Source organism: Achroia grisella, unplaced genomic scaffold, assembly GCF_030625045.1.
Source record: "Achroia grisella isolate CSIRO2021 unplaced genomic scaffold, CSIRO_AGI_Agris_v1 utg660, whole genome shotgun sequence".
Classification (NCBI taxonomy): domain Eukaryota; kingdom Metazoa; phylum Arthropoda; class Insecta; order Lepidoptera; family Pyralidae; genus Achroia; species Achroia grisella.
Window position 1 is genome coordinate 7,281,280 of NW_026712984.1, and position 19,683 is coordinate 7,300,962.

Here is a 19,683-nt window from a genome sequence, read left to right on the forward strand (position 1 = left end):
CAGTCAACCGACGCGTTGATCAGAGACAGTATAGCGGTGCAATTTTACAAGTATTAAATAGATTATATATAAGTAAGTTATAGTAAGTATATATAAGTTATATTCGTTCCATAGTTTTTGCGGATTCACGCAAAAACTATGGAATGAATTTACGAATTATGTTGTGTATTGAACTAAAATGGAGGAAATATAAGGAAGTTGACAATAACTGCAACAATTATGTCAAATAGTTAAGTATTACTTATAGTAAACAGCAAGGTCATGTCAATTAACATCTTATTAATATTATAAACGCCAAAGTTTGTGAGTATGGATGTTTGTTACACTTTCGCGCAAAAACTACTCAATGGATTTTGATGAAACTTTACAGTAATATAGCTTATACATGAGAAAAATATATAGACTGTAATTTAAAAATATATTATGTGAATTGGGTGAAATAAATGTCAAATGTGATGCAGACGAAGTTGCCCGGGTCTGCTAGTCTATACTCAATACAAATAAATAAAATTGGAGTGTCTGTTTGTAATATTGAAATAACCGTTTTTTACTACATGCATATGAATATAAATATATTCATATGCATGCAGTATGCATATGCATATTGTCTGTCTGTTTATTCCGGCTAATCTCTGGAATGGCTGGACCGACTTTTCTATTTGAGTATTTAATTGAATTAGTGCTAATTGGTAGTTTGTATCCACACACTTAAACTTAAAAATGTAATTTGAAGGGACTTTTATTGGCAGGTAGCTGATGTAATAAGGAGTAACTTAGGCTGATGCAATAAGAAGTAATTTCCGCACAGACGAAGTCGCGTGTACAACTAGTATTAAATATAATTAATTTATTATCTACATTTTCACAAAAAAAAATCGCTATTTTAATTTATTGTAAATTCAGAACACTATCCTGAGGAGATAAAAACCATCGCTCCTAAGAATATCCTTCAATTCTTGTCCCTGACGGGTTTTTTTTATAAATAACAATAGATTGGTGCAGTTGCCTGCGCTAACGATTTACGCTAACAGGCCACCAGTGGAGGAGGATAGGATGAGCATGAGGTTTGGTCAGTTAGCCCATCGTGGTAAATTGACCATGAATTTATCAGTATAGCTGGTACATTGCTAGCAATGGAGTTATTAGTCCACATTACTAACATCCCCCTTCCGGGGGTGAAAGGGGGTTGTTTAGTAATATGGACTGATGATCTTATTGCTAGCATTAAGTGATCCTATTTTTTTTTTGTCGCAATATGGGTGTAGATCCAAAAACCGTTGGTATTTCATCAGTAGTGGTGAAGGTCGTAATGCTTCTGGTAGCGGTTGTCAGGTTTCCGCAGGATAATCTAATAGGATAGGATAATATCTTACAAATCTTACAGTGTAATTTTTCTTATTGATGATAATGGAATGGCGCGTCCGCCTGCGCTAACGGTTTACGCTGGCGAAGCACCAGTGGAGTATGATAAGATGAGCATGAGGTCAGGTCAGTTAGCCCATCGTGACAAATTCACCAGGAATTTGTCACGATGGTTTCCAGGGGGAACCGCGTGGAGGTCAAACTGACAGGGTGCATTGCTAGTAATGGTATTATGAGTCCTCATTACTAACAATCCCCTCCCCCCAAGTGATCCTATTGCTAGTACCATGTCCGGTTGACCGCCATGCGGTTCCCCTGAAAACCATCGTGATAAATTCTTGGTGAATTTGTCACGATGGCTAACTGACCTGATCTCATGCTCGTCTTATCATCCTCCACTGGTACTTCGCCAGCGTAAACCGTTAGCGCAGGCGGGTGCACCATTCTATTATCAATTAAAAAAAGCTTTGCTTAGCTAGGGACTAGATGGGGCTGTGTGATCTGTCCTGGATTATTATTAATATTTATCTATATGCAACATTTTATTTCTGTTAATGGATGATAAAATAATAAACACAATCCCCTATTAATAAGATTAATTAGGGTCGAATTACGATCACTGAGTTATGACTAGTTTTTACAAATTGAAAATGAACTTTCCTTGGGACTGGAGTAGCCCATCTGAGGGTGAATAGGCGCAGCTGTATGAGCAGCATCATGGGTATTTAGAAGTATATTATAATAATAATCTCAGGACAATTCACACAGCGCCATCTAGACCTAAGTTAAGCTAGCTAAAGCTTGTATTATGGGTACTAGACAACTGACACAAATACATACATAATTTTTTTTTCGTACGTAGAAAACACCCAGACATATACAAACAACTCAGGAATGTTTGTGCCGTGCGAGGAATCGAACCCGCGACCATCGGACGTAAAGCGTTGTGCTTAACCGCTAGACTACCGAGGTCATAAAATACGCGAATATTCTAGAACTTTAACTGGTGTTTGCGAAAGGTTTTCCAGTCGTTAGATCAGAGCCATATTCATCGATGAAACGATACAAACTCAATGACTTAAGTATGATGTCATCTATGCTTAATAGCCGCAATCGCCTTGAGACTGGGAATAAAACAAATTACACGCTATCTCACTAATACTGTATTACATTACGCATGGTAATTTTTTATTATACTTCTATAGTAATAAACAAGCATACGGCCCATCTGATGGTAAACGGTAACTGTAGGCTATGAACGCCTAAAACACCATTGATGTTACGTGCGCGTTGCCGACCCTTAAGAAACCCTAATATACCCTTCTTGAAAAACCCCATGCTGTAGTATCGTGAGAAAACCTCGGCAGGTAGTTCATTCCACAATCTAAGTCTACGCGGGAGGAAGCTCCTCTGAAACCGCACTGTCCGCGACCACTTAGGTTCTAACGTGGATGAATTCCGTATCGATGGCGAGCAGTGCGATAGATACACCATATAGTGAAATAAAATGACGATACGATAGATGAAGATACGGTAGATACACCATAAAGTGAACTAAAATGAAGAAATTCTTTATTGTTCTTCTCACAGAAAAAAAATACCAATTACATAAATTAATAAAAAAACTAGTGGGGCACTAAGAAAGCGGAACTAGCGGATCCGCTTCACATATTAATACTAGCTGTACTCGCAACTTGGTCCACATGGAATTTTAATAACTTTATTTTTCTAAAATAAAAGTAGCCGTAACTTACTTACTTACTACATCAGTAACCTACCAAAAGTTCCGTCAAAATCGGTTCAGCCATTTCAGAGATTAGCCGGAACAAACAGACAGACAGACAAAAATTGTAAAGAATGTTAATTTGATGTATGTATCGCATTTATATTCATATGCAACAAATGTTAATTTTTTACAATTTTTGTCTGTCTGTCTGTTGTAAAAAACTGTTATTTCAATATTAGAAATAGAAATATGTTATCTTTTTCAATATTACAAACTTTTGAATAGTCATATTTTGACACTCGGAATGCAGATTCATCACAAGAAGAATGAGCAAGAAACTTGTGTGTTGCTCTTTTTAATAGATTTTTTTTTTTACAAACAGACACTCCAATTTTATTTATATGTATGTATGTATAGATGTATAGACTAGCTGGTTCCGCAACTTCGTCCACGTGGATTTTAACTTTATTTTTCTAAAATAAAAGTAGCCTAAGTTACTACTCACTACATCAGTAACCTACCAAAAGTTCCGTCAAAATCGGTCCAGCCATTTCAGAGATTAGCCGGAACAAACAGACAGACAGACAAAAATTGTAAAAAATGTTATTTTGGTGTATGTACCATATTTATATTCATATGTACTCATAGTAAATATGGTTATTTCAATATTACAAACAGACACTCCAATTTTATTTATATGTATATTGATGTATGTACAAAAATTATATATTTATGTATTATATCTATCATATATATTGTTAACTGGGTCTTAACATGAATAATTTTATAGTGAATACTGTTGTATTTACCTCTCTTGATGTTTCGACTTTGCACTAGTTGTGGTCACCAGCTGATTGGATTTACAGCAATGTCAGTTACACATTTTAAAACACAGTTAACAATATAAATAATGTATATTAAACAGGAAAGTTTAAAAATAACTATGTATTTATGTCAGTTGTCTAGTACCAACAGAGCAATCTCTACTTTGCTTGGGTTTAGATGGCCCTGTCTAATTGCCCTGTTTTTATTATTATTAAAAAACTGGCAGATTAATTGTTGTAGCCAATGAGCTATCTAATAGATGAGTCAATAACAATCAGAGCTGGCATTTATGCATAAGTTAAATTATAAAAATTAATAAAGCAATATTTACGTGTAAGAATAGAAGCTAGTAGAACTTTGCTCTACCTATATCATAAGGTACTTAGTGTTATAGATAGATAAATGTTGTTATATAATTATTTATCAGCGATGCAGTAAATTAGATTCTAGGTAGGATTCATATTAGGGGACGTTCATAACATGTGAGGTGTTTTTTTAATTTTTTATCCTCCACTGGTGATCTGTCAGCATGAACCATTAGTGCAGGCAGGCGCATCTATCCATTATCATTCTCTAAACAAAACCTTCCAAATCCTAACAGTTATTTAACTCTTATAATAGTACTGTAATTGATTTCATCCTCCCAGTTTCAGTTATATTCATTAGAAATCAAACTAACAGCAGGCCTACTGGAGAAGAGCAGCCCAAAATAGAGTACACTGGAAGGAATTAGAGGAGGCCTTTGCCATAAGGCACTCTGTACTGTGGGATATAATATAGATAATGAAATTAATAATTAAAAATAAAAAATTAACTACTTAACAAATGTGCAAATAATAATAGTAAAAATATATATATAATAATAATAAATTTATAGTATAATATAATAATATGAATGAACATGAATATAACAAAAAAAATAATAATAATGTATAATAGTACTGTAATTGGCCTTTACGGCTTCAATGCATGTGAATGGAGACAAGAGTAGATGACAGTCTAAACCTGCAGAACTTATGGTAGAAACAGAGAAAGTGCATAGCGGTTTCTATGTTGATTGTCGCATGCCTAGTCCTTGTTGTTAATTAAATATAAGTAAATCAATATTTATTTAAAAGAGCAACACACAAGTTTCTTGCTTATACTTCTGCGTGATGAATCTGCATTCTGAATAAGCAGTAGAATAAAAAAACTTGACTATTCAAAAGTGCTTATATTAAGTTTATATGTATAAAGATTATTTCTATTTCTATGGTGCGACTGAAGGTCATCTGCTGCCTGACAAATACAACTTCACTTTGAGGAGATTAATCGAAAATAATGGAATGGTGCACCCATCTGCGCTAACAGTATAAACTAGGCACCAGTGGACGATGATAGGATGAGCATGATGTCAGATCAGTTTAATTATAGTGGCAAATTTACCAGACATTAACTACAATGGTTTCTAGACGAGACCGGAAAGAGGTCATCCTGACATAGTAGATATCTAGCAATGAGACTACTATCCATATTACTAACAATCTTCTAGCCCCCACTGTGAGGGTACATCTAAGAGGTTTAAACCTCGGCTAAGTCATGCACATACTATAATTTCCAGCTGAAGCCCTGCTTACACAACACAGGCAGTGCTCCATTCTATCTTCAACCATAAAAATACTGAAGTTGAAAGACGCTACTAATATAATCTACAACAAATACATTCAAATATTATTGAGTTTACTAACAAAACATTACGAATGCCAAGAAATAAATATACACAGTAATGTGCTTATATTTATATCTTTAAAGGTGTTAATTGACAAGATACAATTTAAAAATTGGCAAGTATATTTCAATAGATAATTGCAAATAGTGAGCTGCTAAGCTAATAAGGATGAACTAGCATATATAGTAAACATTACATATGCACAGAAATATAGGTTTAAAGGACGTACTAGTTTTTAAATAAACAAGCAAGGCTGTCGTTGTACAAAGTATTAAACACAAACAACCGTAATATATAATATGTTTCACAACGTAATAATTGCGTATACTTACGTAAAATAATTTAAATAACAGCCAGATCACAAACATCACAGATTTAATTGGTATTGCTGCTATGCGCACTAATATTCTTTAGAGTATTTATAACTAATGGAATTTTTGAAGAACTGTATTTTTGCTTGCATGTAATATATATAAGTATGTTCAGGTGTCAAATACGTTTTGTCAAGTTCATTTTAAATATAATTTGTTACATTTAGAAGGTAAAGCGCGAGAACGAAACACCATTTTGAAAGATTGAATTATAAAAAAACTGAATTTTTCTTCTAGTTTCTCATGTCAGTCAAAAGGTTGTGTGATGGCGCGTCATTGTGACATTGACAATACAAGCGACAATCTATAACGTGCTAGTTTTTTTAAAGATTTTTACGTATCTAGAAACTAGCTTTAGCTAGACAACTAGTGTTCACATGCACAGTGACGATATGGCAACGTGGTTTGTCGTTGTAAAAACGCCACGTAGTCTGGATCGAAGTTTTGCTTAGCAAGACTTTGACTGAGGCAGTACATGTTCAGTATCCGTAGGGATTAGAAAAAAGCAGGACTTATTGATTCTTTAGAAGTATGGTGTATTGGAGCCAAATTTTGTGATATTGCTTTTGAATATGAGATGACATTAAAACCTTTAAATTATAATCGGTAAATATAAACCAACTAGGTGAGCCCGCGACTTCATCCACGTGGAATAGTTACCTAGACCTAATAAAAAAAATTAGTAATATCACAGATAACATAATATTACATAGTCAAGCAAAAACTTACATTCCCCATTTTATTTTAACCCCTTAAGGTAAAATTTGTATGAAAGAAAGGGTGTAAATAATAAGATGACAGGGATGAATGGAATAGAAAAACATATTTCGCAGACCCTAAATGAATGGGATAAGGAGGAAGGAGATGATGATGGTTAATTTCTGCTGAATTTGTCACCATGAGCTCACCTGAATTTTTATTATTAGTGCAGTCTAATAGACCGTTCTATATTCATTCGCCGGCCTCGGTGGTTTTGCGGTTTGGCACACAGTTTTAATTCCGGATCGCGGTATCGATTTACATTGTACTTATGAGTATGTTACATATGCAGTACACAGCCCTAACGACTAAAGAGAACTTACACGTCGCCTAGAAATAAACTAGGCCGCAATGTCAATGACGAGCGTGCATGGCAATCGATGTTCATACATTGGATTTTCATTTAATGTTAGATAGACACTTTTATGTATAATGAAGTAATTTATTTTGATAAGGGTTTATTTATTCTAGCGGCGGCATTTCAATTAAATTTATAAATTACAAGAATACTTATTGTGACATAACTATAGTAGTTGGACACATGCCGTCGCGACACTCTTTGTAGATAATGATGTGTTCTTTATAAATTAAATCATCAATACTTATTGTAACATTTTATGTAATATTTTTACACCTCGGGTTACATTATAAGAGTTTTAGTAAGGATCCCTAATTTTTTTGGATCTATAATATAGCCTATGTCATTCAGAAATAGTGTAGCTTCCTAATGGTGAAAGAATTTTTCAAATCGGTCCAGTAGTTTCTGAGCCTATTTAGTACAAACATACACACAAAAATACAAATCTTTCCTCTTTATAATTAGTATTAGCACAGATAACATAATATTACATAATTAGTATAGATATAGATGTAGATATAGATAGATAGATATAGATGTATATATACACTTTTATGTATATTTCATACACAAACTTGTATGTATTTACAAAAAAAATATCTAGGTATTTGTATCAATTATCTAGTAATAAGACAAGCTTAGCTTGGGACTAGATGGCGTCGTTGTCCTGTCCTGAGATATTATCATATTCATATATTACTATATTCTAAAGTTCTTAAACGAAGTTGGTTTGACTATTTTAATTTTATTCATAAAATTATTCGTAATCAGACACAAGTGCAGTTTTATGAAAACACAAAACTACAAAGCGAAGTAACTGTAAAAATAGTAATATTAGTGTAAATAATAGTAGTATTAGTAGTAATAAGTAATATAAATATAAGTAGTAATGAGTATAATAGCATAGAATTTGTTCAAGAATATGTATAGCTTCATGAGTTTCTCATCTGGTTTTTGAAGGTCGCTAGCGAATGTATTCATAAACCAGTTGACTCAAATTATTACATGCGTAAAGCTGCATATATTACATAATATAAGGAATTTACTACAGTTTTCCTTAAAAGTATTTCAGTTGATAGCATTCGGTGTTGTTTAAGGCTTTCGTCAGTGTAAGTTATTTAGTCCCGATAATAAAATGTGAGTAACCTAATATAAAGTTATATATTTTTTTATTATTTATTACAGCATATATATACAGCATATAGCACAGCACAAATCGAGGAGCGTTATTAGAGATGAGATTTGCACTCTTTGTAACGATAACGAAACAATTATAATGTAAAAACTTGACGTTCATAAGCGGATAAAATGTCCTACATTAATAAATGATTTTTGAATTTGAATTTGAATTTGAATTTGATACTCCTCCGAAACGGCTTGACTGGTCAAGACCAAACTTCATCGAAGGTCCACCTTCGGGTCTCCATCGCACCACTCACAAAAATTCGCTCGAGGTCGAGTTTTTAAGAAAAAACGCTCCGCTCATCATGTTACCTGGTGCGTAAACCAGTGTAACATTCACATTCACTGGTAACAACGCTAGCAAATACTTTATAGACTATAACATAGATATGTATTAATATTATAATACTAATTTTAATTTGTCTCTGAACTTACTTTTTTTTTTTATTGGATTGTTTGGGCTATTGTCAGATGTGTAGCACCTGTAGCACTGCGACCTACATACATCTATTGTGCTCGCCCTTTTCAGAGTTCACTACCTAGACCCGTCAGGGACAAGAATTGAACTTACTTACTTAATATCTGAATTTTGAAAATTTGTATTCGCACATTTCGGAAGTGTAAAATTACAGTGATTATTTCAAAGAGCAACACGCAAGTTTCTTGCTCGTTCTTCTTGTGATGAGACAGCTTTCCGAATGAGTGGTAGATTAAAAGAATGATAACTATGACTGTTTAAAAATGCTTAAATTAAGTTTATTTGAATAAATGATTTTCTATTCTTGTACAAGTTGAAATGTAAATCTACCCATGTAATTGCAACATTTTAATTTTTACCTATTTATCGCTGGAAGAAGGTAGTATCTATGATACAGGCTCGGCCTAGTATAGATGCCACTGGTAAATTATATGTATGATGTGTATTTAACAAAAATGTAATAGTTTATAAGGAGACTAACTGTAACTACTTAAATTGGTATCAATAAAAAAATTATTATTATTATTATTCTGTGGTCACGGTCCGTCGTTAGTGATGGCGATCTGCCAGGGTAGCGGCGATACACCACCCCTTCGGGCAGTAGTCGTCTTTCAAGAAGTTCAGTTTTTGTAGAAAAATCTTAAAATTCAGATCGTTGACTATACTATCTGATTGTACATTTTTTATTTTTACACTACGACGTAGGCAAGCATACAGCCCATCTGTTAGTAAATACCGTAGGATATGAACTCGTGAACCCCAAATGTCGTGCCGATGTAATACAGAACGTTGTGTGTTGCAGACTGCAGCGACTGTTGCAATTCAACTGGTGGACGATAGAGATGCCGCACACGTGTTACCATGTCTCAGTTGTTAGTATTAGGTAAGTAAATCTTTACAGATTTAGCAGCTACGTTGGGGCTATTATTTGCTTTTATTGTGTGTTCTTTTGATACAAGCAGCAACAGGAAAGGAGGAGGTGAAATGATGAGTCCAATGATGTCTATTTACATATTTATAATAATGAAATATTTTCAATCTAAATATATATGACTCAAAGGTGACTGACATAGTGATCTATCAACGCACAGCCCAAAGCACTGGGCGGATCGGACTGAAATTTGGCATGCAGGTAGATGTTATGACGTAAGCATCCGCTAAGAAAGGATTTTGATTAATTCTACCCCCAAAGGAATAAAATAGGGGATGTTTGTATGAAACTTTGTCAATTTTAAACCGATCGGGCTGTGACTTTGAATGCATAAAGCTATTATAACGTAGGCATCCCCTACGAAAGGATTTTGATAAATCCACCCCTAAGGAGATAAATTTAGTGAATATATATACAAGAAAGCGATTCGGTTTCGAATGACAGGCCGGTTATTTTTCCTCTCAACGTCGTAACTGGACATCGGTGTTACCGCTCGATAATAGTTAATTCGCCACACATAGTATAAAATGAAGTGGTTTGAGCTATCTGTTCGCCTAGATCTTTTAAACTACGGAACGAATTCTAACGTAGTTTCTAACAATGGATAGAGTGAGTCAAGAGGAAAGTTTATGTGTGTATTACATGTAGCTAGTAATTATAAAATTATCATATATAATTTTTATAAAGTTATTCTTATGTATAAGCTATATTATTGTCAAGTTTCATTAAAATTCATTCTATAGTGTTTCCGTGAAAGAGTAACAAATATCCATCCATATTCACAAACTGCCGCGTTTATAATATTAGTAAGATTCTTTTCGAACTATCCTAATACTGTTCTTAACTGCTGTAGTTGACCCATAGCTTCACCGGAAAAAATGGGGAACGAGTGCAGCATTGCAAACTCGCTGAAAAGCGTTCGCAGCGGCTGAAGGCTAACTCCTTCCTGGATACTATAATCCTTAAAAAATATAATATAATAACTAAAATATATTATTAAAAGGAGTCATTTTAGGCAAGGTTCCAAAGATACTGGCAACGTTCGCCCCTTTGAATGGCTAGACTAATCTTTGTCCGAGATAGTTGCGGCTTTAGGGCGGTATTATGTAATGTAATGTTACACAAACTCTGAGCCCATATGTAATGTAGCATTAAGAATTGAAGATTAATATATATTTTTTTAAGTATAGCCAATGTAATATTACCGCTACAGGTTTATTTGTAGTTACTTTGCTTAGTATTCGACGTATAAGCTATTTCTTCTATTCGTACCTATATTTATGTTTAATTTGGCTGTACCTATATTTGGTGAATAAAGAAGTTATGTCTCTATACACAGTGCTAGCATTGTGGCTGCTTGAGGTGTGGTGTGCTGATAAACCAGAGCCAGGGACCCCCGTGTCCCCTTCTAGCCGGCCGGTCTGTCCGCCGCCGCCTGCAAATTGTACCCTAGTTGCGGTTCATAAAAATAATTATGATTTTAAAGTAGATGGTAATGTTATTTACTTAAGTAACTTAAGCTATGATTCTATACTATTCTTTCTATGAGTTTTTTATGCATGTAACTCATAAAATACTTGACCAATTTAAAAAGTAGTTTCATCTTTATGCAGTTGTATAATGTATGTATAATAATTTTATTTATATATTCTTAGTCTAGTATAACACGATTTATTCCTAAACGTCAATACTCAAATGTATTTATAAACTTTCATATACAATTTTAAATGCATTATTAAAAAAAATATGAATAAAAAGAACAAACAAAATCTGTAAGTTCATATACCTTAATATTATTTTTTTGTTGATGTTTTTTAATATTTTTTTTTTGAGTTAATTTGTAATAATTGTTTATCAATTTATAAACAATAATACTTATTTAGAGAATGCCATCTTCATATATAAGAATTACGTGTCACGTTGTTTGTCCGCGATGGACTCCTACTGAATCGATTGCAAATTGATTTGCACATTGTATGCAATTTCATCCAATTAAAAAGATAGGATAGCTTACATCTCAATTTATAGTCGCAATATTATTTTATTTAAGAATCTTAGTCACAGCAACGCGTGGCGGGTCTGCCAGTAAAGATATAAATTGACATTTTCAGGTAAACCAATCCAGATAACTCATATAACAGAATTGAAAGAGTTGGAAATAGTTTGTAACGACCAACCGATCCTGGAAAGCGAATCGCTGCCTAGCTTCTTAGACCCCATCACTGTGTCCACGCTAGCGTTGTACAAGTGTTATGGACCAAGAACCTCCTATGTGAACCTACTTTCACAACTAAACATATTGACTCTTGCCTCATTAAAATTAACATTAGGTCGAAAAAGAGAACTATCCTCAACTATACTGCCGCCACTTTTTGTCGAACTCAACATCAGCAAATTGGTGATTTCTGGCGCAATACGACACCCCATATACCCTGATGACGATTTTTTCGAGACAATAGAAGGGTTGCAGCATATAGAACTTCGTGGCATCTCATTACCACCGCTGCCGTTGTCGAATCAGTTGAAATCTGTGTCAGGAACTTGGGGAGAATCTAGTGGCGAGTGGGGCGGTTGCGAGCACCTCGAAGAAATTGGGCTTTCCCATTGGAAATGGAAGGAACATGCTGCTCCATTGCGGTGGCTTGCAGGCTGCTCGCGATTGCAGAAATTAGATCTGATGAATGTCGACATTCAGAAAATACTGGACAACGGGTTCAAGTTACCGTCCGCAGTACGAACTGTTGAAATCAGCAGATGCAATTACAAGACTCTTTTGATTCCATCAGACTTCTTCATCGACGCTTCAAATTTAAGTCATGTTGACTTGACTGCGAATAACATGTCCAGTTTACCCAGGTGAGTTGAGCTGATTTAATTATTTGACTTAAAAATATATTTTAATATATACTTCAACATGGGCGTAGGAAAGGCCCCTTTGGGAGATGCTGTAGCTTCTCTTCTGAAAATTGTATCCGTTATATCTTCTTCTTCTTTGTCCAACCCATATTCCCAGTTTATCTGGGGTTGGGTCTCCCTGTACAACTGCGCCAGAGAACTTTTATGGGTCTGTATATGAAGGTTGTCCTGGTCCATCTGCTTCTTAATATTATTGTGAAGTGGCGCATGGCCTTCCCATACCTCTGGTAATGTTTGGTATCTTGAGCACTTTTTTTACCACGTAGTCGTCTTCGCGTTTATAAATGTGGTCATACCGGCATAAGCGACTTTCTCTCATTTTTTCCACGATACGAGCTACTCTGAAGGAACCTCTAATGTTCTTGTTGCGGACTTTATCCAAGCATGTCACACCACCAGACCATCTCAGCATTTTCATCTCATTCATGTGCAGTTGTGTATGTTCCTATATACCTCATTATCTAAATATATATAACTCAAAGGTGACTGACGTAATGATCTATCAACGCACAGCCCAAACCACTGGACGGATCGGACTGAAATTTGGCATGCAGGTAGATGTTATGACGTAGGCATCCGCTAAGAAAGGATTTTGATTAATTCTACCCACAAAGGGGTAAAATAGAGGATGAAACTTTGTTTGTATGAAAGAGTAACAAACATCCATCCATACTCACAAACTTTCGCGTTTATAATAATAATAAGATTTGTTTTTATGTACCTCAAATATGTTACCAGCTACTCGCCTCGGCTTCGCTCGGGTGTACATGTATTATACATATAAACCTTCCTCTTGAATCACTCCATTTATTAAAAAAAACCGCTTCAAAATCCGTTGCGTAGTTTTAAAGATTTAACCATACATAGGGACGGACAGACAGCGACAGCGAGTTTGTTGTATACTATGTAATGATGTGTTTGTAATCGATGAATAAAGAATTTATTTGTCTATCTTTTCTTCGCATCTTACATTTATAATTGTAATTATAATTATATTTTGCAGCAATATATTTACATCTGTAGCAGCGACGTTACAATATCTGGCGCTAGATGCAAACCCGCTGGGAGATCTGTGTGAAGTAAACACGAGTGTGCTTGATGACAATGGCAATTCAACCGGGAGGGGTTTGTTATCTCTGTCAATAGATTCTTCCAGAATTTATCAAGGCTACGCGACGGCCTCGGTAGTTTAGAGGTTCAGCACCCCGCTTTATTTCCGATGGTCGCGGGTTCAAAATATACTAACTTGCTCAATGCAACACTGGGCATTCAAACTCTATTCATTGCTTGATGGTGACTTGTTTAGAGGCGAAACACGTGTCGCAATATGGGTGTAGATCCAAAAACCGTTGGTATTTCATCAGTAGTGCTGAAGGTCGTAATGCTTCTGGTAGCAGTTGTCAGGTTTCCGCAGGATAATCTAATAGGATAGGATAATATCTTACAAATCTTACAGTGTAATTTTTCTTATTGATGATAATGGAATGGTGCTTCCGCCTGCGCTAACGGTTTACACTGGCAGGGCACCAGTGGAGGATGATAAGATGAGCATAAGGTCACGTTAGCCCAACGAGGTAAATTCACCAAGAACTTATCACGATGGTTTCGAGGGGGTACCAAGTGTAGATCAACCTGATGGTACATCACTACCCGTAGCTATGGTTATTAGTCCACATTGCTAACAATACCCTTCCTTCGAATTACGTTATAGTCATATTTCTGAATATCCCTCTAAGAGGTGTTCATGTACATGTTGTTATGCTCGCAGTGGTACTGGATCTACATTTACCAGCACTACAACGGTTGTCACTGTTGGGTACCGGCGCTATGAAGATCTGCGCAAACTGGCCTGTCATATTACCCTCCCTGACATACCTCGATCTCTCCTATAACTCTATCAGTGTTTTACAAGTAAGTATATTTTTTTCTTATTTTTATTTCTCTATCCACCCAAGGGTAGTCTGGAAAAGGTTGTTTAACGATAAGATCGCCTTCTGTGTAAATTAATGTATATTTTCTGTTTAAATTGTTTTTTATTCTGTAATTGGTGCAATAAAGCGTATAAATAAAATAAATATAATAACATTTTGCCATTACTAGTGATAGTATAATAAGTCGTTAGCGAAAAAGTAATTTTATAGACTAACTGCGGTATCCCAGTAGCTAAGGCCTGTGTTATGGGTACTAGATAACTGATATAAATACATAGATTTTTCATAAATACATACATAGAAAACACCCAGACCGTTAAAAACAATCATACTGATGCATACAAATGTTTATGGCGTCCGAGAAATCGAACCCGCGACCATCGGACGTAAAGCGGTGGAAATGTAAAATACACAACAATGAGCAAGAGAAAGACGCCAATGGGCGGCCAATCGTAATTATTATATGACGTATTACAGTATGAAGTTATACAGTGGATGGGCTCCCGGCATTCTGAACTGCTCTTAAAGAACAACAAAGTGAAAACAATCATGTACAGTAGATCTAACTATGAACATCTACTTAAAGACAACTGTACGCAGGTAACGTTCAAACATAATTTTTTAAAATACAAATTACATTTTACACTAGCAGACTTGGTCCGTGGGAATTTTTATTAGTGAATTTACTTGAATTTCTATTAATTTTACAGCCATATTTGAAATGAATACGAGCTGAGTTTCTTGTCAGTTCTTCTCATCTCGAAAGCATTCCGAACTGACGGTAGATTTGACAGCATAAGAGTCTGTGACAGACCTACATGTATAAAGATATTTTGATTTGATAATTTACAGATAATTCAGTTTTATTTATTTGTATAGATTGATTATAGATTATTTGTCCGTCATTCTCGTGAACGAGTGCTGCTTGTGGGGACAGGTCTGTTCAGGTTACGAGCACTGTTTAGACTTTTTGCTTTTGCATTGCATATGCTGGTGGTCACTCTGTTCTGCCAAATTTGAATTTAAAATTGAATATGTATTATTGTAAACATGTATAACATTTATACGAAAAGAATACGAACTGAGTTTCTTGTTAGTTCTTCTCATTTCGAAATCATTCCGAACTGACTGATTTGACATACCATAAGAGTCTGTAATAGACCTACATGAATAAAGATATTTTGAATTGGAATTTGTTTTTAGAACAATGTTACAGTAAGTATCAGTGAACGACTCATTTGCGACTGCCGTACATACTGGTTTGCGAAGTCCCAGACCGCCTGTCCCAACCACGTACTATGGCGGGACACACCTAAATGTACTTCTGAAAAACGAGTATCAGAAACTCCACCCGAGGGGATGATATGCGAACGGTACGGTGCGAACTGTTCAGCCGGCTGCGAGTGCTTCTCTAGGGAGGATGTTGAAGCCACTATAGCTAACTGCACAGACTCCACCTTAGATCGGATACCTAAAATCCCGCGGATGAGCCATCTATATGCAGCATCAAACCGTATTAATGAGATCAATAGCACGGATATACCTGATTCACTCATTGTAAGTTGATATATTTTTAGTTTAAGAATCTGGCCTATATATTTTATTTATTACAATAGTTGCAAACAAGAATGCGGCTCATCTAATGGTAAATGTTTACCGAAGCCTATAACCGCCTAGAAACACCGGGGTGTTTCAGCGTCCATAGGGTTAAGAACCCTTCTTGAAGAACCCCATGCTGTCTCATTCATTCGTGTTTTAATAACTAAAAGACACTCTTCAGAGTGTCTTTTAGTTGTGTAGGTGTATATTTAGACGAAATGCGTAATAATGTAATTAACATTTTCCACTTTTAACGATAGATGATCATTTTAAAAGGATTTTCTGATATTTGGTCAAACGGAATGTTTGTTTTGTTGTTCTGTACTGTACTGTTGATCTGTCCTGATCTGTCTTGTCCTGTCCTGTAATGTCCTGTACTGATCCATTCAATTCTGAAAAGAATACTCAAACCATCAGTACTGTATATGTAAATATTGTTTTATTTATTGAACCAATTATTGTGATCACGTAGCTGTTTAGTAGTTTAAATATACTGCTATTATGCCTTTAGAATCTTTCTCGGATTGATTTGCGTGTTCGTCTTGTAGATGAGGTATTGGAACCTCATCTTCGCCAATTCAAATCAAACCCACACCGTAAAGAATCTTGAGGCCAACATACTTTAATTCTTTCTCATAAGCAGTGAAGTTACATTGTTATGAGGTATCTAAGGTTACCTATATTGTATTGTATTTTGTTAACTGACCAATGTATATATTTACTCTTTTCATTATATTACTCTGCTTTGCGTGTGTCCTTTATTGTATTTTTTTCTTTCTTTTGTTCCTCCTTTAATGCAAATTAAAGTTATATCTGTCTATATTATGACAGTTTGCAGATCTGAAGTACAACAGCATCTCGCACATATCTGCGGAGGCGGCACGCGTGCTGTTCTCCGTTAGCGAACGGCGGGTGATGTTCGCCGGTAACTTACTGCTCTGTGACTGCGACAACAGACCACTTCTTGATGCTTTAAATGAGCATCAAAACCAGGTACATCACGATGACAATGTTATTCTTTTTCCTGTATTCTATTTCCGTACTTGACTAACCGAAATTATTTAAGAAGTCGTGATGCTAAATCTGGTTGTCACCAAAAATGTGTGCGGTAACTGAAATTGATGATTGACACTCCGGTCAAGGAAACTCCGGATTATATGGCTCCAAAAATTTGAGAGACGACGGTGGGCTCGTCCCCTGCCAGGTTGGATTAAAATACTTTGAAAGCAACACTTAATTGCTTTCAGAACAACATCGATATTTAATACGCTTTATATTAAGGAGATAACTACTAACGGTCTTAAAAATAGCCTTCAATGCTTGTCCCTGAGGGGCCTAGGTGGCGAACTCTAAAAAAGAGTAATAACAATAAGTCTATCCAGGCTGCTGTCCTATAAGTCTTTTTAGCACCGAATAATAACCTCCTTTAAACAAACTCCTTTAAAAATACTTCATCTGGGATAACAGGATTGATTATATATTTGTTAACGCTATTAAAACAAATAACTACTGTAATATTAACAAAATTCACAGGTACTAGTCCTGGCTGACTGTATTTCAATGATTACTTATACATACATATCACATTTATTATTGACATAGGTTTTGGACTACAATTTGACGACTTGCCTTGACGAGACCCCGCTGACATCCGTCAATATAGAAGATCTGTGCGCGTTGCCTCCACCTGCACTCCTGCTGTACAGCCTTGCCCCAGTAGTGGTGTTTCTTATAGCATTGTTAGTGACGTCCGGCCTTTGTTACTATTACCGACATGAATTAAAGGTACAGCTGTACGCACGTGGCGTCTGCATGTGTTGGGTGCGGGAAGATGAATTGGACCGTGACAAGGTGTTTGACGCGTTCGTTTCGTTCTCACACGACGACAAACAGTTCGTTCACCAGATCCTGGCTGTGGAGCTTGAACGAGAACCGTACGGCTTCAAGCTGTGCATCCACTCCCGCGACTGGGTGCTCGGTGAGTGGATTCCGACGCAGATCGCAGCTTCGGTGGAGCAATCGCGGCGAACTATTATAGTGCTGTCCCGCAGCTTTCTTAGCTCAGTATGGGGCCGGCTAGAGTTCCGAACGGCACACATAAACGCCATGCAGGAGGGACGGGCCCGGGTTATCATAATTTTGCTAGAGGAGGTACAAGATCACGAAGAATTGGATGGAGAGTTAAAAGCGTATCTCGCCTCGAATACATATGTGAAGTGGGGTGATCCATACTTTTGGGATAAGCTGAGGTACGCTCTGCCTCACCGACGTGGTGAGATGAGGGCTCGTAGAGCTGGTGAAGAGGTGGCACGGGACCTGTTTCACATAATGTCGCAAACGGCTATCAGGAATGAGGACCCTGGGCGGACCGTGGTTCCAACCGCTGCACTGCCGGCCCCGCAGATGTTATGCATCGAAGCTGCACCGGCGATAGTTGCAGAAGAAATTTCGAACTGATTTTTTTGATAACTTTAATTGATTTAGCATTAATAATGTACTAGTTAATAAGACATGTCTTCCCCACCGTAAAATTGATTAATTTTGTAACGTAATGTATATTTTTCATTATATCTTAGCCAGATAAAAATGCTCAGTTGATAAAATAACAATTACATTTTTAGAAAAATGACTGTATATGCTTGCGGTAGGAAATAAAGTGTTTTATAATATTTTCTGATTGTGTGTTTGCCTATGTCACTGTGCATAGAAGCGTTTTACTACTTAATTAAACAACAATGTATTTGACAGCATACAAAAAGTAAAATAATTATACTACCAAAGAGGTAAATGTAATTTTTAGTCTCTTCAAATTCCCACATTAAGGTTAGCATTATTTTTGCCACGCACAACCACATTGTGGAATCACCTTCCAATGGTATTTCCGAACCGATACGATTAAACCTTCAAGACAAAGCTTATTTCTTTTTAAAAATTCCGTTGTCCGCCGACAACGTACTTGAAATTTCCCTTTCAATTGTTTATAAAACAACGTCTCCTGTGTTATAAAAAATGTCTTTATTTTCTTTATTATGAATTAAAATAATCAGAAGTAATTTAAATACAAATGCTTCTTACACTTATTAGAGTTATTCGATCACTTATTAGAATAAATACTAACTAGTACTAGATTTATCAGTCATTCATAATATAGATTATGTAAAATATTTTACGTAAACATATACATAGACATAAGGGAAAGTACTCGCAGAATGGATTACCCTAACATTATAAAACCAAACCTTAATATTGTGAAGCATGGTGGGGGTTTCCAAGCAGTAAGTCTTTATAATTCTTTGGCCAATAGTTTAAAGAAAATAGATAATTGAAAGCTTTTTAGGAGGAGGTTGCGTTGTTTTCTGTTGGAGCAATCATTTTACAGTGTTGATGAATTTCTTAGCAGCAAAAATTTTATAATTTCAAACACACTATAAATTGTTACTGAATAAATAAATATTAAACAGACTCGTATTTCTGTTTCACCGCTTTTCATTTTAATCAAATAATTTAACTATTTCTTAAGACGTACTATTACTGTAC

At 35.6% G+C, this 19,683-nt stretch overlaps 2 protein-coding genes across 2 annotated transcripts in view; one reads left to right on the top strand and one right to left on the bottom strand.

The window, feature by feature from the left end:
- LOC131849754 (oxysterol-binding protein-related protein 3-like) overlaps window positions 1-6,229 on the bottom strand; it is a 66,168-nt gene extending 59,939 nt beyond the window's left edge. The window contains exon 1 of the mRNA XM_059199870.1: window positions 5,954-6,229. The gene's annotated coding sequence lies outside the window, so the exon portion shown is untranslated. The remainder of the gene's footprint in view (window positions 1-5,953) is intronic.
- The window catches only part of LOC131849706 (protein toll-like), a 28,689-nt gene extending 10,071 nt beyond the window's left edge, over window positions 1-18,618 (top strand). The window contains exons 2-10 of the mRNA XM_059199818.1: window positions 9,572-9,641; window positions 11,040-11,192; window positions 11,812-12,556; window positions 13,620-13,741; window positions 14,385-14,527; window positions 15,025-15,147; window positions 15,751-16,104; window positions 16,978-17,139; window positions 17,749-18,618. Of these exons, the coding sequence (XP_059055801.1) occupies window positions 9,572-9,641; window positions 11,040-11,192; window positions 11,812-12,556; window positions 13,620-13,741; window positions 14,385-14,527; window positions 15,025-15,147; window positions 15,751-16,104; window positions 16,978-17,139; window positions 17,749-18,603 (2,727 nt within the window). The 3' untranslated portion in view covers window positions 18,604-18,618. The remainder of the gene's footprint in view (window positions 1-9,571; window positions 9,642-11,039; window positions 11,193-11,811; window positions 12,557-13,619; window positions 13,742-14,384; window positions 14,528-15,024; window positions 15,148-15,750; window positions 16,105-16,977; window positions 17,140-17,748) is intronic.
- Window positions 18,619-19,683: the final 1,065 nt, after the last annotated feature.